At 34.5% G+C, this 24,817-nt stretch overlaps 2 protein-coding genes across 3 annotated transcripts; both read right to left on the minus strand.

Annotated features, from left to right (window-relative positions):
* Positions 1-4,841: 4,841 nt before the first annotated feature.
* LOC121222262 (major strawberry allergen Fra a 1-2) lies at positions 4,842-5,489 on the minus strand. Its single transcript, XM_041102521.1, has 2 exons — positions 5,204-5,489; positions 4,842-5,110 (listed from the first exon to the last, which is right to left on the minus strand). The coding sequence occupies exons 1-2, from the start codon at positions 5,382-5,384 to the stop codon at positions 4,842-4,844; spliced, it is 450 nt and encodes a 149-aa protein (XP_040958455.1). The 5' UTR covers positions 5,385-5,489.
* Positions 5,490-19,072: 13,583 nt separating this feature from the next.
* LOC121222263 (eukaryotic translation initiation factor 3 subunit J) lies at positions 19,073-23,822 on the minus strand. Of its 2 annotated transcripts, XM_041102522.1 has the most exons (7): positions 23,752-23,819; positions 23,612-23,669; positions 22,878-22,999; positions 21,219-21,355; positions 20,788-20,935; positions 20,547-20,703; positions 19,073-19,527 (listed from the first exon to the last, which is right to left on the minus strand). In XM_041102522.1, the coding sequence occupies exons 2-7, from the start codon at positions 23,622-23,624 to the stop codon at positions 19,436-19,438; spliced, it is 669 nt and encodes a 222-aa protein (XP_040958456.1). In that variant the 5' UTR covers positions 23,625-23,669; positions 23,752-23,819; the 3' UTR covers positions 19,073-19,435. The 2 variants fall into 2 exon arrangements, with proteins under 2 accessions (XP_040958456.1, XP_040958457.1); XM_041102523.1 differs by having other exon boundaries at positions 23,612-23,822.
* Positions 23,823-24,817: the final 995 nt, after the last annotated feature.

Consider the following 24,817-nt stretch of genomic DNA (forward strand, 5'->3'; position numbering starts at 1 on the left):
TTCATTTAAATTTTACCTAAATAATTATTAAAATTTTAAGTAATTGTAATAGCCCAATTTACCCGGGCTTGTATAAATAACAAAATAATAATAATTAATACAGTCCAAAATCAAATACAGTGGCCCAAATGCTTAAGTGCTACCCACTAAGGCCCATTAAAATTTAAACCCAATTTGCTAGACCCTAGCCCAATCACGGAGTAGCCCAACGCAAAATCAGAAGCAGGAAACCCTAGGGCAAACCCCAGCGCCACAGCAGCTTCTCTCGTCCGAGCGTGCCAGGCCTCTGCTCTCACGTGCGCCTCCGTACCCTCCATATCCGCCACACATACAGCCACATCAGCCCCATGTACCTGCAATGTCTCAAACAAACAACAAGCCGACAAAAGGACAAAAGGGGCTAACAACAAATGGGCAACGAAAATTACAACAAAAAGAGGGGAACAAAGGGAGAAAACAGAAGGCAAGAAAAGAAAAGAAATAAAGGGGAGTAAAAGAGATTTTTGGGGGGATTTTTATTATTTTTATTTTCTTCGATTCGGTTATAAAAGACCGATTCCAACACTGTAAAAGGGGATCGGATTTTGAAAAGGGAATAAAGAAAAAGAGAACGATAAACAGTTCAAAAAAAAAAAGAAAAGAGGTGATTCACCATTTTTACTTTTTTCTCTTTTCTCTCTGCATTTCTTTACTTTTTTTATTTTTTCTATTTTCTATAAAAAATGAGGAAACAATAGGGATTTACCTTGGCATCGATGCCAATTTAATCCTCGTTCGCTTCGTCGTGATTGGAGCTCGAGCGAGGACGGTGGGGCGAGGACTAACGGAGCCCCCGAGCGACGCAAAAGCTAGGGCCAGAAACTCTAGCAGAGAGTTTACCCTTTTTTTTTGTTGATGCAAAATTTTTTTTATAGAAACTAGGTTTAAATAATGCATTGATACGACGTCGTTTTAAGGCAAGGGCACCAGCGCCAAAACGGCGCCGTTTGGTCCCTTGACCCGCGCAGTTACCCGAGCCGGGGAGGATCCGCGTATTTTTGTTGCGTAGTCTATTTGCGCCTTCGATCCCTCCACTTTGCTCCATCTTTTTAATTTCATCTTTGTTTTTTTTGTAATTTTCCCGCACGAATTTTGAATTTATTTCAATTCGGTCTTGAGTTAAATGCTGCGTTTTGAGGGCACGGGATTATTTCCCTGTTTGGTCCCCAATATTACGCGCGTATTCTAATACGGCCCTTAGACATTTCTAATTGCATTTTCTTTCCCTTAAATTCGGATTTAACTTTCGATTTAGTCCCCCTTGCGCTTTTTTAAATTACTTAACTATTATTATTATTGTTATTATTAATGTTACTATAATTATTAGTACTATTATTTGTATTAGTTTATGTGTTTATTTATTTATGTACATATATCATTATTTTGTTATTTATATTATTACTTTAAGTTTTGAATTATTATCATATCTTAATAGTTATTTTCATTACGTATTTTTTTCATGTAGTATTATTTTATATTATAAATAAAATTGCATTACCACTTTGGATTTATTATACATTTGTTTCAAAATTTATTGCGTATTATTGTTTAATCTTCATTATATATTGTTATTATAAATATACATACATATATGTATTATTAAATGTACTTTGATTCATTTTTACATAATACTTACTTTAAAATTTATTTGGACATTATTATTTTATGTAGTATTTATCTTTAACCGTATTTTTAATTTATTTCAAATTTTCATTTATGTATTACTTATTTTAAATTTATTTTAATATATAATTTCCTTTCTTTCATATTTTTTAGTTATTTCAAACTTGTACATTGGGTTGGTGTTTGTATTAATTCACTTGTTTCTTAGTATTTTTTTTATTACTATTAGCTTTTAAATGTTAATGTTGATATTTACATGTGATGTGAAATTATTGTCTTTATACGTATGGTATTTGTTTATTGGTATTCATTTATTATTAGTGTTTATTAACTTATATTGTGGTTTATGAATTATCGCCTCACGTCGTGCATTGTTATTCCATTGTGCTTTATTCGTTCAAAAAGTCGTGTTTAATATGGTTTAATATCAAAACCGATTTATTCAAAAACTTTCAAGATAATGCAAAGTTCGGTATTTGGAATCTTCGAAAGAATTGAGCCCTAACGTATTGGGTTCCAATTTTCCTCGTTGAATCTAAATAATCGAAGATTTTCTTTAATTAAAACATAAATAAAAAAGCTCATTATCGGGAATTCGATACGTGGTGTCCTAACGCATTGGACGTTACATATTGTTTTCTCGAGACGAGGATTCTTCCAACAAATAAAAATAAAGGTAATATTCGATATTTAGGAATTTTGTGAAGTCGAACCCTAACTTACTGGGTTTTGATTTTCTCACTTGACCCTAAGTAATCGGATATCCTTCTCAAAATGCATAGGCTTTAAAAGTTAAAAGATAAACTTAATTTTGAGGATTCAAAATGTTACACTCTAACTTACTAAGTGTGACAATTTATTTCCTTGAAGTAAGTGAGCCTTATTATCCAATCATTTTATTTAAGATAAAAGGATCGTATTTTAAAATCTTTTCAAAGTTTAATCACTAAGACATTAAACAATCGATTCGGTACCAATTTTGGGCGTTACGAGGGTGCTAACCCTTCCTCGTGCGTAACCGACTCCCGGACCTTTTTTTCTCAAATCTCGCAGACCTAAAATTTATTTTTAATGGTGAACCGATCACACCTTAATAAAAGATCGGTGGCGACTCCCATTTTGTTTTCAAAGTCGATCCCATTTTTTTAAATTAAAAAGTGGTTTCGACAGTAATATTTAAAAGTATTTGATACATGTATAAATTTTAGTTTTTTTATTTCATTTATATTTTTTTCTTATATTTTGGTCCTACACAAATTAAATAATTAATTACCTATATATATATCCATATCAAAAATATCAAATGGTTAGGGTTAAATATTTTTAAATATACAAGTATTAATTAATTGTATCATTTAACAAGTCTCAAATTATAAACTTTAAACCCTAAATTAACCAATCAATCTATATGCATAAAGTGATCATCTATCTATTATATATCTCTTAAATAATATACTATACTCATAATTTCAATATATTAAATTTATTATTATCTATTTTACAAATACATAAGAACATATTTAATATAAAAATTAATAACCCCTAAATCCCAAATCCCAAATCCCTAACCCATAACCCCTAAATCCCTTTTAACCCTTAAAGCATAACCCTTAACCCCTAAATCCCCCTAACACCTAAAGCATAACCCTAACCCCTAAATCCCCATAACCCCTAAAGCATAACCCCTAACCCATAAAACCCAAACCCTAAATCCATATACCATAGTGATAATTAATTCAATATTTTAAAATTAATATTATCTCTTTTACGATTATATAAGAAATTATTTAATATATAAACTAAAAAAATCAGTAATGTATTCAAAAAAACTTTAAAAATATTTTAAATAATAGTATTTTACTTTTTCCATTTTTAACAAATATTTTAAATTATTTTAAATCCCTGAGCATTAGCGGCGCTTTCTTAAAAATGCCGTTAAATCCCCGAAAGCACAGAAAACGGCGCCGTTGGGCTTAGTTTTTCTTGCGGCGCTTTCCCAAAAACGCCGCTAAAGCCTTGAGCATTAGCGGCGCTTTCTGAAAAACGCCGCTAAATCCCCAAAAGTTCAGGAAACGGCATCGTTGGGCTTAGGTTTTTTTGCGGCGCTTTCCCAAAAACATCGCTAAAGCCATGAGCATTAGCGGCGCTTTCTTAAAAACGCCGCTAAAGCCCTGAGCATTAGTGGCGCTTCCTGAAAAACGCCGCTAAATCCCCGAAAAGCTCAAAAAGGGCGTCATTGGGCTTAGGTTTCTTTGCGGCAATTTCTCAAAAACGCAGCTAAAGCCTTGAGCATTAGCGACGCTTTCTTAAAAACGCCGCTAAATCCACGAAAGCTCAAACGTCGTTGGGCTTAGGTTTTTTTGCGGCGCTTTCTCAAAAACGCCGCTAAAGCCCTGAACATTAGCGGCGCTTTCTTAAAAACGCCGCTAAATCCACGAAAGCTCAAAAAACGGCATCGTTGGGCTTAGGTTTTTTTGCGGCGCTTTCTAAAAAACACCGCTAAATCCCCGAAATCTCACAAAACGGCGTCGTTGGGCTTAGGTTTTTTGCGGCGCTTTCTCAAAAACGCCGTTAAAGCCCTGAGCATTAGCGGCACTTTCTTAAAAACGCCGCTAAATCCACGAAAGCTCAGAAAACGACATCGTTGGGCTTAGGTTTTTTTGCGGCGCTTTCTCAAAAACGTCGCTAAAACCCTGAGCATTAGCGGCGCTTTCTTAAAAACGCCGCGAAATCCCCGAAAGTAAACGACATCATTGGGCTTAGGTTTTTTGCGGCGCTTTCTAGAAAACGCCGCTAATTCTTATTTTCAGCGGTGTTTTCCAGACGGCGCCGCTAATGATCAATCTTTAGCGGCGTTTTTTATCCAAACGCGCTAAAAACGCCCCTAAAAGCCTGTTTTGGTATAGTGAACGGTGTAATTTACCCATATTTGTTATGTGTTTTCATAAAATCAATATTCAAACTCCTTAAATTTTGATTGTAATATATATAATTCTAGTGTACATTAAAGGAAGAGAAAACATTACAAGTAGAGCCGCATTAATAGATGGATGGATTTCAATCCTTATGAAGGCAATTATACCCACACTCATGCTTAAAGCTAATTAAGAGTCTTTTAATTAACACACCGAAACATTCAAGATCTCCAACTACTCTCACCTTCGTCCATCAATTAAGCATCAGGCTTCCACTACTTTGTACATAGCCAAGGCCTTCTCTTTGCCTGCCTTAATTTCCTCTTCGATTAGCACAAAATCATCCTTTGTGTAATAAGTGCTTGTCATCTTGTTTATGCTTCCACCATCTGTAGTGCTCTCAAATTTAACTTCATATGTAATCTTTTCAAGCTTGTCCATCATTCCATCACCTTCAATCAAACTGTATTTGAACCAAAAATTCTTTTCATCAAGCTCATCCACCCGATTCTTGATGAACTTAACTTGGCTGCCTTCATCATATTATCCTTAATCAGTGTTAGTTAATCAAACCCAAAGTGATATTACGATGGACAGCAAGTTCAGTAATCAGTAGCTTATTCCACCTTCAGCAAAGTTGATCTGCCTGATGGTGCCAGCTCCTCCATCACCACTAATTTCAATGCTTTGAATAGCCAATGGCATGAGTTTTGGGATGAGATTGTGAGAGTCAAGAATCAAGGCTTTGAAGAGACTGGCTGGAGGGATTGTGGAGCTGTACTCATCACTGTAACTGTTCACACCCATTGTAGGTTTGTATATATCAGAGAAATAGAGGTTTGGGATAAAATTGTGGAGGTGATTGCCACTTGTGCAAGAAGGGGTTGTATATATAGGTTGAAGTACTAGGGATGCCTTAGCCTTTAAATTTGTTTGCTTTGATTTTCATTTATTTTAAGGTTGAGTTTCCAATGACACGAGGATTGTAAGTGAAGTAGAGCATCATATAGTTGTGTTGTTACAAACGCAAAGAACAAATACATACATATATATAATGGCACAAATCAACCTCTTGAGACACAGAGTTTCCCCTTGTCTTTATTGGAATGACTGATTATATATGCATTGTTACAATGCCATTTGCTAAATTGTACAGCATTTTAGAGGCAAAAAAATGAAAACAGAAATCTAGGTAAATTTCTCAAACTCAAAAGGGATTAGTGTAGGGCTTAAGGCCAAGGGTCGAAGACCATATGTCTATACGGATTCTACTTATACGAACTAGGTTGCACAAGTAGAATCCGTATAGAACTACACTTTTTCTATTTGACATTGATTAGATTAATGTTTTTCAACCTTTAAATAGATATAGTCGAATCTTCTCTTGTATTATTCAGTTTTTGACATTAGTAAATTTCTTCTCCTTTGCCCGTGTTTTTTTCCGAAAAGTTTTTCACATAAAATCTATGTGTTTTAATTTTCTTTTCTATTACTTTGTGATTGTTCTATATTATCGTTATCAACACTTAATTTTAACATCGATTTATTTATTTAATATCGTTAGTTAATGATAACATGATAAAATAATGTCTAATAAGCGCAAAAACACATTTTCATATCATTTTAAAGTGGAATAACCAAAAAAAAATTGAAAATGAAAATCTAATTAAAAACATTAAAATATAAAAAAATATGAAAATTTTAGAAAATTTAAAAGATATTTTTATAATTAAATATTTTTAGAATTTAAATGATTATTATTTTATAAATAAAATTTAGTTTTTTAGTTTTATATCATTTTTATATTATAGAAGATAATATGAAGAGTTGTAAAATTTTCAGAAATTTAAAAAGTACATTTGTTGTTCTTTTGAACTTTTTCAATATTTTTTTTTGTTTTGAATTTTAAATAATATTACGTAACTTTGGATATTGTAGAAAGCGATATGAGAAATACTTTTTAGAATTTTCAGTTATAGAACTTTTAGAAAATTGAGGAAATAAACTTATTCTTGTTTTTCTAGAGATTTAAAAAAATAACTTTTTAGAGATGGATAAATATTTTCTTAAAATTCAATGTTATAAATATAGGGAAAATATTTAGTATACTAGTAAAAAGTATAATGTCAATGTACCAAATATTAACCTAAAAAGATAATTAACATAATTTTTTTTTATTTTTAATATTTTAAAACTTAAAATTTATATATTATAAAATATGTTTTTAAAAATTCTACTTATTATTATTTTTAAATTATTTCATGTCATAATGTTGAGAATCTTTTCCATGTATCTACTACTTACCATCACATTTTTGTAACAGCACCGTTTATTGGACCGCCCAATACCATTTAACCGGACGGGCTAATCTATTTACCAACACAAAAATTTATGCACCAAAATTGAACCCAAAATAGCATTAAATAAAGTAATAATTATTAAATTTATTAAATTATGTTATTTTTAAATTTTAATGTATAATTATTGTACAAGCCCATTTGCCCGGGCCCAATTAACCCAAACAAAAACAATTAAACTCAAGCCCAATTACAACCCATAATCCAAACAAAATACACCGGCCCAACTACCCAAGGCCCAATTTCCCCCCAAAAAAGATCTGCCTAGGGTTTCAAAAACTGAAACCCTAGCGCCGCATCTACCCACTTGCATCTGCCGCCGCCTGCAACCATGCCCACTTGCCACCGTCACGGTCACATCAGTCCTCACCTTACTTGCACCTGCGAAATGAAAACCAAACACGCAAAGCAGAGACAAAAACAGCGCAAGCAGTAGAGAATAGAAAAAAAAATTTGTAACATTGGCTATAAAAAGCCAAATCTAATGCTTGTAACTCGCTCTCTTTTCACGTTTTAAAAAGAAATAAAAAAAAGAAAGCAGATTCAAAACCCTTTTTCGGTATATCTATTTTCCTTTTCTGTTTTTATTTCTTTTCTCTTTATTTTTTTTCGAAACTATTTGTATTTGATTTTGGTTTATTTTATTTTTTTTTAAAAAACTGTATATATAACATACAACATATAAAAAAAGGGCAAAAAAAATATCTTCTTTTGAATTTTTCGGCCACCGTACACGGAGGCACGGCGGCGACTCTCCTTGCCGGGTCTCTGGCCGGTGTCTGGAAAATGAGGAGAGGGTTTGAGAAAATTTTAGGTTTTTTTCTAAGGAAAAGGGAGAAAATGAAATTTTAAGGAAAAAAATTTATTTATATAGGATTTTAAACGGCGCCGTTTTGGAGGAGTTCAGAAAGCCTCAAAACGACGTCGTTTTGACATGGATTGGACCGACCCGACCCGAACCGCCAAGGATCGGCGTGTTTCTGGACAAAAGGGGTTATTTGCGCTCCTGGTCCTCCCGCTTTTGAGGCTGTTTACGATTGGGTTCTATTTTGTTTTTATTTTTCAATTTTGCCACAAAATTTCATTTTTCTCTCGATTTGGTCCTCAATGAAGCTGTGCGTTTTAGAGGAGAAGGGAAATTTTCCCTTCCAACCCCTCTATGTTATTCGCACATTCAAATCAATCCTTTTTTTATTTATTTCGATTTCGTCCCGAATTGTTTGCTTTTATTTCGATTTAACCCCTTTTTTAGCATTTTTATTATTTTCTTCATTATTTTTAATATATTATCATCTTTTATTATTATTGTTGTTATTATTAGTTATTATTATTATTATTAGTTCTTCATCTATATATATATTTTTAAATCTTGTTATATATACATAGCGTATGTTTTATAATATATATATACATACGTAAATCTTTTTTATTCTTACAAATATATGTACATACATACTAATATATTTTATATATTATATATATATACACATGCGCATGCTTACATGTACTTTCATATTCAATAATTTTACAATACATATATATTTTTCATATTTTTAATTTTATGTATATACTTATATATATTTCCCTTAAATGTACATGCACATGTCCATATTTTATAATTTTCATCAATTTTCCTTTATTGTTTTTTATGTTCATTTATGTATTTACTTATATGTCTATTTTTATGTTTTAGTTTATTTATTTATTTATTTGTTATGGCATATACATGATTTTTTTATTCGTTTTTGCTCATATTATTTTTGTTCACATTATAATATTTATTATTTCATTATGCATATTAACACCATACTTCAAAAAAGAAAATTTTTCTAAATGAGGGAATATTTGGCATTTGGAAATTTGAGAAAACATGCCCTAAGGTGCTGGGTGTCGATTTTTCTCGTTCAACCAAATAGCTTAATATCCTTTTCAAAAATTTCAAAATATGGCAATGTTTTGCGTTTGGAAATTCGAGAAAACATGCCCTAAGGTGCTGGGTGTCGGTTTTTCTCGCTCAACCAAATAGCTAAATATCCTTTCAAAAATTTCAAAATAAGGCAATGTTTTGCGTTTGGAAATTCGAGGAACGTGCCCTAAGGTGCTGGGTTTTGATTTCTCGTTTAACCAAATTGCCAAATATCCTCTTGAATTTTAATCTATGCTATTCGAGTTTTTTTAAGGATCGTATTTTAAATTTCTTTAAAGTTTTCAGTTTTTCGACACTAAGACATTAAATAATCAACTAGGTACCAATTTTGGGCGTATCGAGGGTGCTAATCCTTCCTCGTGCGTAACTGACTCTCGAACCCGTTTTTCTAAATTTCGTGGACCAAACTTGTTGTTTTAATAAAATCAAATCATTTTATTAAAAATAATCACTTTTCGAGGTGATCCGATCACACCTCATCAAAAAGGATCGGTGGCGACTCCCATTTTCGTTTTCATTTTCCAAAACCCAAGTCGATCCCGTTTTCCATCAAAAAAATGGTGTCAACAGCTTGGCGACTCCACTGGGGACATAAAATAAGAGAGTCAAGCCACGAGTTGATTATTTCTTGTCTTTTTGCCAAAAGTTGAAAATGTGATTTAAATATACGATCCTCTCATTGCATTTCATTTATTTTGAGTTATAGTTTTCATCATGTTTTGTATTTTAAATTTTTATATCTTTCTGCACATTGCATTGCATGACCGTTGGTCACACCTTTTAAGTGGGAGTGAGAAGCTATTTCCTTCGTGAGGTTTTCACCTCCGTGCAGGATAGTGGATCGCTTTCGGGATACATCCGTACCTATGTCTTCGTGAGATTTTCATCTCCGTGCAGCCATAGGGAAATGTATTCCCCTGAACCGAACTCGGTCTGTATGAGCCTATAATGGGTGAAGATCGAGGAATCTGCTGGTTCGGGTACCTTATCTTTAGAGCCAAACCTCATGTAGTGAACCTTAGGAGCCCACTCTAGGTAGAGCCACCCCAAATCCCTAGTATTTACCTGATTAGGTACTTTTTGTTTTCCGTGTTTGCTTATGTTTTGTTCTAACCCCTCTTGTTGTGTTTTGATTATGATTGCATTACATTGCATTTGGAATCTTAGGAAAGAGATATTGATTCAAGTCCGATTACTAAATTAGGAAGCTTGTCATGGAATATGAATTCCTTGATAAAGTAGAAAACAATACGACTTTTCGAATATATTCTAAGAAACACAAGAAGGGCGATGAAAGAGTTCGTGATCTTTACTTCGTGGCCTAAGGGTTCGAGACGATAGTCCAAAAGCCTTCGACAAGCTGACGAGCCTTATGAAGATGGGCAGATGATGGATCGCGACCAAGATCAAGAAAATGAGCTAACAATGGCATCTATTGGCAAGATTACCTCAAACATGCGGATGAAGAAAAAGACCGATGTTCTTTCTTAGAATATGAGGGTGAGGTCGTACATGTATCCGTTTTGTGTAAGGGAATTTTCTTTCTAGAAAAGTTTCCTAAATGTAATTGAATCAGAATCAACGTCTCTTTAGGCATTCATTTCATGCATTTGCATTACATTGCATTACATGCATTAAAATCCATTGAAAGAGTCTAAACGAGTAAATTTATTTCAGCTAACCTGGAAACCAACCTACCAAACCAACACCCTTGCACTACCGGAACAGGAACTAAAGAAATGGATCAAAGATTAGAAAAACTGGAGTAAATGCAGAAAGAAATGCAAGAACAGCTACAGGTGCAAATGAAAGAACATATGGAAAAGATCCAGAAAGACATGGTACAAAAGATGAATGAGTCTCAAGATGACTTAAAGACTAAATTGACGCAATTAATAACCAAGGGAGTGGATAAAGGGAAAGGTCCTGTGATTTGCGATGAAGAAGAAAACAATGATGAACCATTTTTTCCTCCAGGTTTCACGCCTCCGCATGTGCAAGTTCAGACTGAACCATATCCACGAAGACCTTCTGTTTCGATTAGGCCTCAGCATTTTCAAAGTGATGCTTCAATGCCGAAGAACCTTCAGGTCAGATCTGGTTCTAGTCCTGGCGATAATCTGGTTAATTTTGTTGTCCCGGATTTTGATGAAGTAGCTGAGAAAGACAAGGTGAAGGAAGAATTACCAAAGCAGTTTGAGGAGAAATAGAAATGGATTGAAGAGAAGTTTAGGGCGATAGAAAGTATCGACAGCTATCATGGATTAGATGCGAATGATATGAGCTTAGTTCCAGATTTGGTGCTTCCTTACAAATTTAAGATGCCGGAATTCGAGAAATATAATGAGACCAGTTGCCCAGAAGCCCATATCACTATGTTCTGTAGGAGAATGACGGGGTATATTAATAATGATCAATTATTAATACACTTCTTTCAAGATAACCTCACAGGGGCAGCGTCTAAGTGGTACAATCAATTGACGCGTACCCAGATCAGTTCTTGGAGGGATTTAGCACAAGCCTTTATGAAACAATACAGTCATGTAGCTGATATGGTTCTTGACAGAATTACCCTACAAAATATGGAGAAAAAGCCTAATGAAAGTTTTAGGCAATACGCACAAAGGTGGAGGGAGATTGCCATACAAGTTCAGCCACCACTCCTGGAAAAAGAGACAATAATGCTCTTCATCAATACACTGAAGGCCCCGTTCATTACGCATATGTTAGGAAGCGCAAAAAAAGCTTTTCTGACATAGTTATGAATGGTGAAATGATTGAGAATGCTATAAGAGCCGAAAAAATTGAGGCGGAAGAGAGTGATAAGAGGTCAACCCCAAGGAAAAGAGAAAATGAGGTGAACAACACAGGTTACTCAAGGTCAGTAAGTCATCTAGGTAAAGGGGTCGCTAGTCAACAAGGTTCATCAAGACAAGAATCATATGTGAAGCAAGGCACTGAAAACCTCCAGTTCACGCCAATTCTGATGTCGTATAAGGAGCTGTATCAAAGCTTATTCAACGCGCGTATTGTCGCCCCTCTCTACATGAAACCTCCACAGCCTCCGTACCCCAAATGGCACGATACGAATGCACAATGCGAGTATCATGCAGGAAATACAGGGCATTCCATAGAAAACTGCATTGCCTTTAAAAAACTGATTGAAAGGCTTATCAGTATGGGCGTCGTTAAATTTGATGATTCCTCCACTGCGAAAAATCCATTACCCAATCATAATTGACGAGTGGAGTGAATGCAATGCACAAACAACTAGAGAAGAGATCTTATTAGATGTTCGTCCTTATAAACTTGGGAGTGTTCTAAAGAAACCTCTGTAGTATTTAGAGCTTACTCAGAGTAATATTCAAAACACTTGTTGCTTTCAGCCTAGAGGCAACAAGAACTCTTTTGTGAAATAGGCTCATGTCTAAACGTCATTATTTTAATGGAATGCATCTTTGCGATCTTTTTGAACCAATATTCTTTCATTTCTTGAATGATTTTGTTTATTCTTTTATTCTTTCATCCAAATCATTCTTTCATTCATAATCATACTGTGCAGATAATTATTCTTAAATTCATACATTCTTGCACCTACAATAGGTCCCTAGATATCAACGACATGAATGACACTGCTACAGACTTAGAATCTCCTTTTGAGCAAGACATGTGTTTAGAAGGATCTCACGACTTTGAAGATGACATAGATCATAGCTTATCTCCAAACTTGTTGAGGATGGTAGAATAAGAGGATAAACTGATCCTACCTCTTAAGGAATCATTAGAAATTGTGAGCTTGGTGAAGATTAGAATTGACCTGACCACGGAGACGAAGCAAAACCTTGTTGAGTTACCTCTAGAGTTCAAAGATGTCTTTGTATGATCATACCAGGGTATGCCTCGATTCTTATAATAAAACCTGCACAACAGCACGATATCAGAAATTTACAGTACGAACGATGCAATTCTTTGCCGGAGCAATGCCTCTCTCGTTGAGTCGGTATAGTTTTGCCCATTTGAAGTCGAGTTTCCATCCCTTCAAGATTTTGTTGGATTTTGTTCGTATTAAAGAGGAAGATCCAAAGTTTTCTGCCGTAGTTGCGTCCCAAAAGAGCTCTATGAAAGAAATCTGGTACCAAAGAAGGTTTTTCACATACAAGATGAAAGTGGAAGATCTTATAGAATAACATTGATTCTGGTCGAAAACATGACCAAGACTTGCCTGATCTTATGAGTTTAGACTAAAAAAAAATCAAAAAATCAAAGTCAAAAATAGGAGAAAAAAAAGAAGAAAAAAGAAAAAAAAAGAAAAGGAAAAAGGAGAGGTCAAGGCGAAAACCCGCAAAGGGCTCTTTGACCAAAGGTGGATCTGAGTTGAAAACCCGAAAAAGGGTGACTCAAATTTTGAGTAAAATGGGGCATGGGCATCACCATTATCGAAGACTTCTAATGGGCATTGCTTTATTTTTTTTGAGAGGCTACTTTATGAATCAAGGTCATTCTATACTGATACAGAATTTCAGAGAGGATGGTATTTGAAAATGCATTGAACTTAAATGATAGCATGATAACTGAGGTCTGAAATCAATTTAGAAGCATACACCACATTTTGTTATCAAATTACCTAGAGGTGAACAAGGACTGGCATGGGAAATTACCATATGCCCTCATTGTTTGTCGAACATCTGTATTAGGGCAACACCTCTCTTTTTGGTTTACAGGATTGAGGTAGTTTTACCTATTAAATCCCCTAATTGCTTGTTGGAGGGATCCAATCGCGATATGATCAGTTGGCCCTAGGAAAAGGGTTAAAAGCTATTCATCAGGATCGAGTGTACCATAAATAAATAATATGAGCCCATAATAAACAGGCTCATATCAGAGAATTCCACGAGAGGGTTGAATGTTGAAAAAGATTCTTCATTAACGAAAGGATTCTAAAGGGAAATTAATGCCAAACCAGGAATGTCCCTATGTTGTAAAGAAGACCATTTTCAGAGGAGCACTGATCCTGAGTGAGATTGCCAATCCTATAAACTCGGATCCAATTAAGAAACACTTCGTTTAAAGAAGAAGGAAGGACCAACGTGAAAACCTGCAAAGGGCACTTTGAGTCAAACAAAAAAAATGAATGAAAAAATGAAAAAAAATGAAAAAGTAAAAATGGAGAGGCTAAGAGGAAAACCCACAAAGGGCACCTTAGGCCAAAGGGGATTTGAGTTGAAAACCCGAAGGGCGGCTCAAATATTGATCAGAATGGGGCACGAAGTGATCAGATTAGGGGCATGTGGTGATCTTGCTATACCTGAAAGGGTAATGCGACATCTTGGGGCATCGACAGAGTCTTGTAGATCTCCTAAACACATGTCAAACTTAGGAAAGTCTTCAGAAAGTTTGTACAGAGAAGTTCAAGCTGCAATATCTGGGGCACCTAACCTTCATACTATTTATATATTGAATTTGTTGTTGTTCTTGGAATACTTCATTCTTTTTCAAGATACGTGTTCCAATCAATTCCTTTTTTATTCTTGCTACCCTTGATAATTCATTCATTTCGAACTTGCTCTCAAATCAATTCTATTTCATCCATCGTTATATTCTTTTTTGCTAGTATGTTGCATTGGAATGATGATACTTTCACAATGAAAGTTTTGCATATTACTCTAGAAGTTTCTAAATAATATAGGAACCTGAAACATGACTATTATTTAGAAAACACCAAGTTTAAAGGGTGAAATATCTAAGAAGGAAGGGTCTAAGTTAAAGATCATCCTTTCAAATTTTGTTGTCCAAACATTGATTGAGCAAAATGACAAGATGCTGTGTTGATGACAAAGCTTCAATGAACAAACAAGCAATGATCACCGAGTGATAAGTAAAGGTTTTCTTGGAGAATAAAATTTTCCAAATTTTACATGAGCATTTGGTATGAAACCCTGGGAATGGTGTAGAAGACCAAAGAGATTCAGATCCGGTATCCTTGAATTGCGATAGGAGAAGATTGAGAAAAGCCATATCTTTCTACCCTTGGGTTACAGTGGGAGATTGATGGTACAAATTTTATGTCCCAGTGGATTGAACTTTAACGTTCATAGTAGGGGGCAATCAGATTAAGTGTTTCTTTGGATATGCCAGCTGAGCAAGAAAGCGATGTAGCACATCAGTGATAAAGCCTTAATAAACTTTTGCGTGATGATAACCTAAGCATTAATGAATCATTTTCATGACATTTTGCATTCATTCAAATGTCATTCATACACATATAGTTAGGAGCATTTGATTCGTTATGATCATGTCATCCTAATCACTAGGCACAATTAGGTTCATAAAATAGAACATACAGGTCTTGTTCCCCAGAGAACAAATCAATGAAGTTGCAGATCTTGCCTTCCTGCATTGACAACGAAGTAGGTCGAAGATACAAACCTTGCCTCTCTCGATTGTAGCGGAGCTGGTTCAAGACAACGGATCTTGCCTTCCTGCATTAACAGCAAAGCAGGTCGAAGACACAAACCTTGCCTCTCTCGGTTGTGATGGAGCTGGTTGAAGACAATAGATCTTGCCTTCCTGCATTGACAGCGAAGCAGGTCGAAGACACAAACCTTGCCTCTCTCGGTTGTGATGGAGCTGGTTGAAGACAAAAGATCTTGCCTTCCTATATTGATAGCGAAGTAGGTCGAAGACACAAACCTTGCCTCTCTCAGTTGTGATGGAGCTGGTTGAAGACAACAGATCTTGCCTTCCTACATTGACAGCGAAGTAGATCGAAGACACAAACCTTGCCTCTCTCGGTTGTGATGGAGCTGGTTGAAGACAACAAATCTTGTCTTCTTGCATTGACAGCGAAGCAGATCGAAGACACAAACCTTGCCTCTCTCGGTTGTGGTGGAGTTGGTTGAAGACAAAAGATCTTGCCTTCCTTCATTGACAGCGAAGCAGATCGAAGACACAAGCCTTGCCTCCCTCGGTTGTAGTGGAGCAGATCAAAGATGGTGAATCTTATCTTCTCAACACAGTGGAGAAGCAGATTTAAGCCATTGGTCCTATCACCTTAAGCAATAGTGGAGTAGGTTGAAGATTGCAGATTCTGTCACTCTAAGCAGTAGTGGGGCAGATCGAAGATGGTGAATATTATCTTCCCAATACAATGGAGAAGCAGATTTAAGCCATTAGTCCTATCACCCTAAGCAGTAGTGGAGTAGGTCAAAGACTGTAGATTCTGTCCCATTAAGCAGTAGTGGAGCAGATCAACAATAACGAATCTTACCGCGAATCTCATCCCCCTGAAGTCCCAGCAGAGTGGATTGAAGCCACAAGTTATATTTCTTCTTGAAGTTGCAGTGGAGTGGATCGACGCAACAAGACACAGTGGACTGGAGTGAAGCTACTTGAAGAAGAAAGGCACCAAGAAATCAAGACTAGGCAAAACCGGGCAAATTGGTCTTTCTTCATCTTTGCTCTGTTCTCGTTACACGATAACGAGCAAAGAGGGGCAGCTGTACAAGCCCATTTGCCCGGGCCCAATTAACCCAAACAAAAACAATTAAACTTAAGCCTAATTACAACCCATAATCCAAACAAAATACACCGGCCCAACTACCCAATGCCCAATTTCCCCCCAAAAAAAGATCTGCCTAGGGTTTCAGAAACTGAAACCCTAGGCGCCGCATTTACCCACTTGCATCTGCCGCCGCCTGCAACTATGCCCACTTGCCACCGTCACGGTCACATCAGTCCTCACCCCACTTGCACCTGCGAAATGAAAACCAAACACGCAAAGCAGAGACAAAAACAGCGCAAGCAGTAGAGAATAGAATTTTTTTTGTAACATTGGCTATAAAAAGCCAAATCTAATGCTTGTAACTCTCTCTCTTTTCACGTTTTAAAAAGAAATAAAAAAAGAAAGCAGATTCAAAACCCTTTTTCGGTATATCTATTTTCCTTTTCTGTTTTTATTTCTTTTCTCTTTATTTTTTTTGAAACTATTTGTATTTGATTTTGGTTTATTTTATTTTTTTAAAAAAACTGTATATATAACATACAACATATAAAAAAAAGGGCAAAAAAAATACCTTCTTTTGAATTTTCCGGCCACCGTGTACGGTGGCTGGCGCGGAGGCACGGCGGCAGCTCTCCTCGCCGGGTCTCTGGCCGGCGTCTGAAAAATAAGGAGAGGGTTTGAGAGAATTTTGGGTTTTTTTCTAAAGAAAAGGGAGAAAATGAAATTTTAAGGAAAAAAATTATTTATATAGGATTTTAAAACGGCACCGTTTTGGAGGAGTTCAGAAAGCCTTAAAACGACGTCGTTTTGACATGGATTGGACCGACCCGACTCGAACCGCCAAGGATCGGCGTGTTTCTGGACAAAAGGGGTTATTTGCGCTCCTGGTCCTCCCGCTTTTGAGGCTGTTTACGATTGGGTTCTATTTTGTTTTTATTTTTCAATTTTGCCACAAAATTTCATTTTTCTTTCGATTTGGTCCTCAATGAAGCTGTGCGTTTTAGAGGAGAAGGGAAATTTTCCCTTCCAGCCCCTCTATGTTATTCGCACATTCAAATCAATCCTTTTTTTATTTATTTCGATTTCGTCCCGAATTGTTTGCTTTTATTTCGATTTAACCCCTTTTTTAGCATTTTTATTATTTTCTTCATTATTTTTAATATATTATCATCTTTTATTATTATTGTTGTTATTATTAGTTATTATTATTATTATTTCTTCATCTATATATATTTTTAAATCTTGTTATATATACATAGCGTATGTTTTATAATATATATACATACATAAATCTTTTTTATTTTTACAAATATATGTACATACATACTAATATATTTTATATAGTTTATATATATATATACACATGCGCATGTAAGCATGTACTTTCATATTCAATAATTTTACAATACATATATATTTTTCATATTTTCATAATTTTATGTATATACATATATATATATAGTTCCCTTATATGTACATACACATGTCCATATTTTATAATTTTTATCTATTTTTCTTTATTGTTTTTTATGTTCATTTATGTATTTATTTATGTGTTCTTTTTTATTTACTTTAGTTTATTTATTTATTTGCTATGACTGATTTATTTTATTATTCGTTTTTTTACTCATTATTTTTATGCACATTATTATATTTATTATTCCATTATGCATATTAACGCCATACTTCAAAAAAGGAAAAATTTTCTAAATGAGGCAATATTTAGCCTTTGGAAATTCGAGAAAACATGCCCTAAGGTGCTGGGTGTCGGTTTTTCTCGTTCAACCAAATGGCTTAATAACCTTTTAAATTTTTTTTAAAATAAGGCAATGTTTTGCGTTTGGAAATTCGAAAAAACATGCCCTAAGGTGCTGGGTGTCGTTTTTTCTCATTCAATCAAATGGCTTAATATCCTTTTAAAAATTTTAAAATAAGGCAATATTTTGCATTTAGGAAATTCGAGAAAACATGCCCTAAGGTGCTGGGTGTCGATTTTTCTCGTTCAACCAAATTGCCAAATATCCTCTTGAATTTTAATCCATGCCATTCGAGTTTTTTTTAGGATCCTATTTTAAATTTCTTTAAAGTTTTCAATTTTTCGACACTAAGACATTAAGTAATCAACTAGGTACCAATTTTGGGCGTATCAAGGGTGCTAATCCTTCCTCGTGCGTAATCGACTCCCGAACCCGTTTTTCTAAATTTCGTGGACCAAACTTGTTGTTTTAATAAAATTAAATCGTTTATTAAAAACAATCACTTTTTGAGGTGATCCGATCACACCTCATCAAAAAGGATCGGTGGCGACTCCCATTTTCGTTTTCATTTTCCAAGACCCAAGTCGACCCCGTTTTCCATCCAAAAAATGGTGTCAACAATTATAATACTATAACTATTTATTATTTTTACATATTATTCACAAAAAAATTACCATTTGCATTAAAACAAAATTTAAAATTTAAAATATATAATCACTAAAAATGATCCAATTGATGAACATAGACTAAGTCTATAACTTTACGCATAATACAAGATTAATGACATAATTTAACCATATAGATTAAACTGTTACTATTGGATCAAAATTAAAATTTTAAAAGTACAAGAACTAAAATTGATAAAGTACAAATACTAAATCCACAATTTACACAAAGTATAGGGTCTAATAGCAGAGTTTAACCTCAGTATTATAAGTTCTTCCATGCTTGTATACTAGAAACAATCTTATTAAAATCATGTGAAACAACTGGTTCTTATAATGCACAAACAAATAGGGTTAATTGTATATTCTTACAATGAAAACACTTCTCAACCTTTTGCCAAAACATCATATGAATATTTTTTAGGTAAAAAACACCAAAACTGCCCAAAACCATCTAGAAGACTTTTGCTGGTTCATGTAACAATAATATCCTCCATATTATGGATGTTTTCACCAGACAACTAAATTTCCCCATGAATTGGAAGACAAAAAAAAAAAGAGCCGTCGGAACTGCCTCTACATCGCTGCTGCAGTAAAACACAGGACCCCTATGCAAACACTAGAACAAGGTGGTATATGCCCCAAAATGAATCACATAAAGTCATACTCGTCTATATCATCATATGCATTAACAACCAAATCATCATCTGGTTTATCAACATGGAGCTGCTTTTTCTTGCCACCTAAAAGAAATTGTCAAATAAGCAGTTAGAGTATTACAAAGGTTCCAGTAAGTTGTATTCTGAAACAAAGTGGAAACTACATATAAGAAGATAAAGATCTATATGCTCTCCCATAGAAATCCAAGGTTATAAGAGGAACCATCAGAGGTCAAGCCTAAGCGCCTAACTGCCCTAGGCTAAGGATTCCAAGGAACAGAGATTTACAGACTTAGGGTGGGTTTGGATGGGCGATTAGGTGCGGTGCGGTGCGTTTAGCTTACTTTTTGTCTCACGTTATAGTATGCTACAGTATCTAATCTCACCGCCACCGCTGTATTTACACTAACCGCAAGTAAACGCACCGCCCATCCAAACTCACCCTTAGCCCCTATAAATTTCTAGAACATCCTTTCTGCAGAATTGGAGTGATTTGTCATCATGTGGAGGAAATTGAACAATATAATAAATTTGCTACTTTAAAAATATGTGAATATGATGCTCACTACAAATATAAGGTTGAAATATGCTTTAGGTCCCTATACTTTTTGGATTTAAAAATGTAGATCCAATCGTTAATACCATTAAAATTCTTCTTTTAGATTCAAGTTCATTACAGCATTATTTTTCTTGTTACATGGGTACCAAGTCAGTACTTGTTTATTTTAAAATGTCACACCGGTGAATTTAATAGAAGAATTTTAATGATGTTATTTGATGGACCTAAACTTTGAAATTTGAAAAGTAGAGGGACTAAATTCTTGAAAATAAAAGTAGATAGACTAAATTCCAAATGCACGAGAAGTACAAGGACTTGGAGCATATTTTAACCCAAGTATAATGAGCAATTACACATGTAACTAATTCTACTCAATGCCATTTTCTACCCACGATTGATTTAAAATCATCAATTAAGTGAAATAGTGAATCACCATGTATTTTTAATTAGGTGAAATAGTGAACCACCATGTATTTTTAGTTTCTATCTTGACCAAGTATACAATGTGAAACACAAAAATGGGAAAAGGAGCTACACGTGTTACCTGTCTTCTTTTTACTTGTGGTTTCTTTCTCCGCTTTTAGCTTTTCATTTGCAATTGCTGCGATTGAAGATGCTATATCTTTCGTATCAGCTGCTTTCAAAGAAGTCACTGATAATCTAATCACTGCCTTGAGGAGTGCAATATAATGGAAACTTTTCTGCATCAAAAGGATGTATTTGGGCAACTTAAGAACTTCATCACTACAGAACCAAGACAGGAAAAGAAAGATAATTAAACTCACCTCATATGGGAGAAGCTTATGAGAAATAAGTTCGGCATATTCTAAAAAGTCACTTTCAGATTTGGGAATAAAATTATCAAGAGTCTTTTCATCGCCTTTCTTGGCAAAAAGTTCGGCAGTGGACTTGTAATCAGCTTCCTCCACAAGCCTGTGATATAGAAAATGCCAGAGTAAATCATCAAATATAAGAAATCAACTTTCGAGACTTATACAGAGTAAAGCGAGTGCCTCAAATTTTGACACCCAAGTATGCAGATCAGCGGAGAAAATCAACATTGAATGCTTAAAGGAGTCAAAAAGCATTATCTCTTAACTTAGATGAGCCTAGTTCTAGCAAAGCTTAAATGCAGTAACATCCACCGTAATTTGACTGAGGAAGTTTCTCAGTGTCATCACTCCAGAAGCTAAAAGTGCTAAATACTAAATTCTACCTTTGTTGGCAAAGTTTCTCAGCCACAGGATCAAGGGGCTCTTGTTTAGCTACTTCAATAGATTTCCCTTTCTTTTCAGTAGCTTTTGATGCAGGCTTCTTAGGGGCCTTCTCTTCAGGAGCTTTTGCTACAGGTTGCTGGTAACAATTAAGAAACAACACATGAGCATAAGCAAATAGTTTTGCTCTATCATCAGGTATTCAACACAAATAACTAGTCTATAGTAACATTTTTTGCATTGAATGACCATAGAAAACAGCTATGTAACAACTTAGATGTGTAACAAGAATTTTTTGCTAATGAGAACAAAACAAATGTCTTCCACAAAAACACTCAAGTACTGTCTATGTTCACGTTAATGTAGTTTGTACTCTTTCTCCTTTAGTTTATTCAAAGGGAAAGGTAATCAACCATGTTGAAGGTGACACTCAAATTAGCCTCCTAGAAATTGATATGAAAGTACTCAGAAGCATATATGTTTAGCAGACTAATACCCTAGGAAACACTCTCATCTACTTTGTTCTAGCTCCAAATGGTAAGCATTGAAGGCAGTATCCTTTTGTTCAAGTTCGTTCTTTTTTATTTCAATATTTTCAGGTAGATCAAGAAAATACCATTCCTGTCTTATCAAATCCAAACAACAAAAAGAATTTTATTATCACACATTGCAACAGGCAAGAAATAGAATCGAATATTTGATGCCCATTGGCCATTGCACCCTCTCTTTCAATAGAACTGGTTGCCTTGTTTCTCTAGTTAGTCTTAAGATCTTCCTAGACTGATCATGTGCACCAAGCCTGTTGTATGCCCAGTGCCCACCAAAACAGACACTACTCGCACAATACTTGAATATTCAACTGCAGATTGATAGACTAACTGATTTTGAGACTTGTTCATGATATAATTGACAGTTCACTGACCAAGGGAAGAGAGATGATAATTCATTCACGTTACAGTCACTCCATCACCCCAGGAAATCTTCTATACATAGATCAAGACCTGGGTCGTTCCTTTATGTGAAAATTTTAAACTTTACTTGTGTGATTCTTTTAATCTATATATCCATCCAGCTAGGCTAGCTAGAAGAAACGAAACACAAAGCAACATGATATCAAGGATCTTTGATGGAATGAAACTGAACGTCATCAAGCAGTTCAAGGATTCAAGTTCAACAATGTGACAAATCCTATCACTCTACATCATCAATCAGATTACTAGACTGATGCAGACAGGACAATAATGAGCCACGAGAAGGAATTCTTACAAGATTAAGAAATGATTGATGTTCATCTTAACAAAATTTACAACATCAAATCCAAAATTCAATTTTGGTTGGTAACTTAAGACCAGATCCTACTACAGTATTTATCATAATATGTATACATCCAACAATCTCTGAGATACATTCATGAAAACCAAATTTAGAATATAGCTTGTCATCAAAAAGAGCTTATAACTTTCAAAATTACATTAGCAGACCAATATATTAACAATAGACACTTGTAACCAGATCTTCTGGCCTATGCTTAGGTGGTAGAAACTTGTTATTTTGCATCATATAGATTTTAAGACAACAGAACTAATGATATTCAGAAAAAAGCCCTTGCAGTAAATACTATTAAACTGAACTAATACCTAGTAATAAGGAAGTCATCATACCTGAGAAGGTTCATCTTCATCCTCATCCTCCCATGATTCCTTAACATCAGTATCATCAACATCTTCATCATCCCATTTGCTTTTAGGCAGCTTCTTTGCAGGGATAGGTGGAATCTCATCCTCTGCAACAATAACATTCATGAGTGGGAAAAAAAAATAAAAAAGAGGACAAGCAGCAGATCAAAATAAAAAGGACATTGTATGATAGGTTCTTCAATTAATGATCTGGAATTACTAAAATATATCATAGTTCTAGTACTAATTAACAACTTGCAGATGAAAGGTATATTAAACTGAAGCTGCTTTAAGGTAGTGTGGAACACTTTGCACTTTAAACCTCCTAGGTAAGAATGGGCCAACCGTCAGCCAATGGCTTGAGCTCAATTTGAGAACAAGCACTTGTGAATCACTAAAATTAAAGCTCGGTCTAGCTTCTCAACATGTTGCTGGAATCGCTAAGCTTACGCTTGAAAAAAGAAAACCCACTCAGTTTTCTCTGTAATCTAATCCTTTCCACCATGCAACACTACAACCGATTCCCCAATAAACCCTTACTCAAGGCAATCAGCTTTGAGAAACCTCAACCCCATAAAAAACGAAAGAAAAAGCATACAATAATCAAACTAATCAAAATAAAGCCTCCGCATGCAAGTTCGTACACAATAAAACATACAAAAGAAAATTTGAACACTAGAAGAATAAATAAGTAATCGAATTTGAGAAAAAATAGTTACCCCAGTCCTCCATTTACTCTTAACTTATCGAATCGAATAACAATCCTGAATACCAGAACTTGAAAGAAAAAAAAAACCTTCAGACAAAAAAGGTTTTGAAAAAAAGAGAAAAGTTGACAATAAATCCAAGAAGAAATTACTTGGCTTTAATCTGGCTGGCTTTGTTTTTTTCTCTCAGTTCAGAGTTCAGACGCCAAAATACGGACTTAACGAAGATTAATATTTTTAGGGCTTTTATATTTTCCTTTTAAAATATTAATTTTTAATTTGACGTCTTTTAAAGCCCACTAAGATTATCGGCCCACTGCCCATTCGGGTTAAACCGGGATTATCGTCTGAAACCCTTATCTATATTCCAATGAGTGATTTCTTACCAATATTCCAAATAAGATTTAATATAATAATATCTTAGTGTTAGTTAAAATCTAAAAAAAGTTTCATATCTTTAGTTGATCGAGTACATTTGTATTTTACGCCTACTCAATAAATTTACTACACAATGTTTCCTTATACAGCCTCCTTTTAAAATAATTTCTCTACACACAAAGTCTGGGATATTGCATACTTATTTTGTAACAGTCCATTTTTTAGTGGTGTCGGAAACAATAATTTTCGAATCACAATTTCGATGTGTCAGTCCGTAAATATTAATTATTTAATATTTATTAAGTCATTAGGTTTGTATTAAATTTTGGTTAAAATTTTTTATTGTTTAGATAGTTAATTAATTAAATAGGATTAAATAGTAAAAAAGGTAAAAGTTAATAGCTATAGTTTTAAAATAGTAAAGGGACCAAAATGATGATTAAACCATGGTCAAAAATGATTCATTCAATAGCTTTTGGGCTATTTTCTTGTTAAGTCCTAATTAGTTTAGGGTTAAATTGGAATTAAGTTTGTTTTGCTAAAAATTTAAAATAATTGAAGAGCCAATTGTGAAATTAAACCCTCCTTAAATGGTAATTATACCATTAGTTAAGATAGTGGACGGTTCAGGTGAGTTGAAGTTGAAATTTAATTAGAAATTTAAAGGTTAATTTAGTAAATTGACAACTCAATTAAGTAAAATAAAATATAAAAAAAATTAAAAGGTATCATCTTCTCCAACTTACCATCTTTAGCCGAAACATCATAGCAAGGGAGAGAACAATTTCGGCCAAGCTAGGGTTCTTTGATTTGGTAGGTAAACCTTGCCCGCTTTTAGTA

The sequence above is a fragment of the Gossypium hirsutum genome, chromosome D10, assembly GCF_007990345.1.
Source record: "Gossypium hirsutum isolate 1008001.06 chromosome D10, Gossypium_hirsutum_v2.1, whole genome shotgun sequence".
NCBI classification, from domain to species: Eukaryota; Viridiplantae; Streptophyta; class Magnoliopsida; order Malvales; family Malvaceae; genus Gossypium; species Gossypium hirsutum.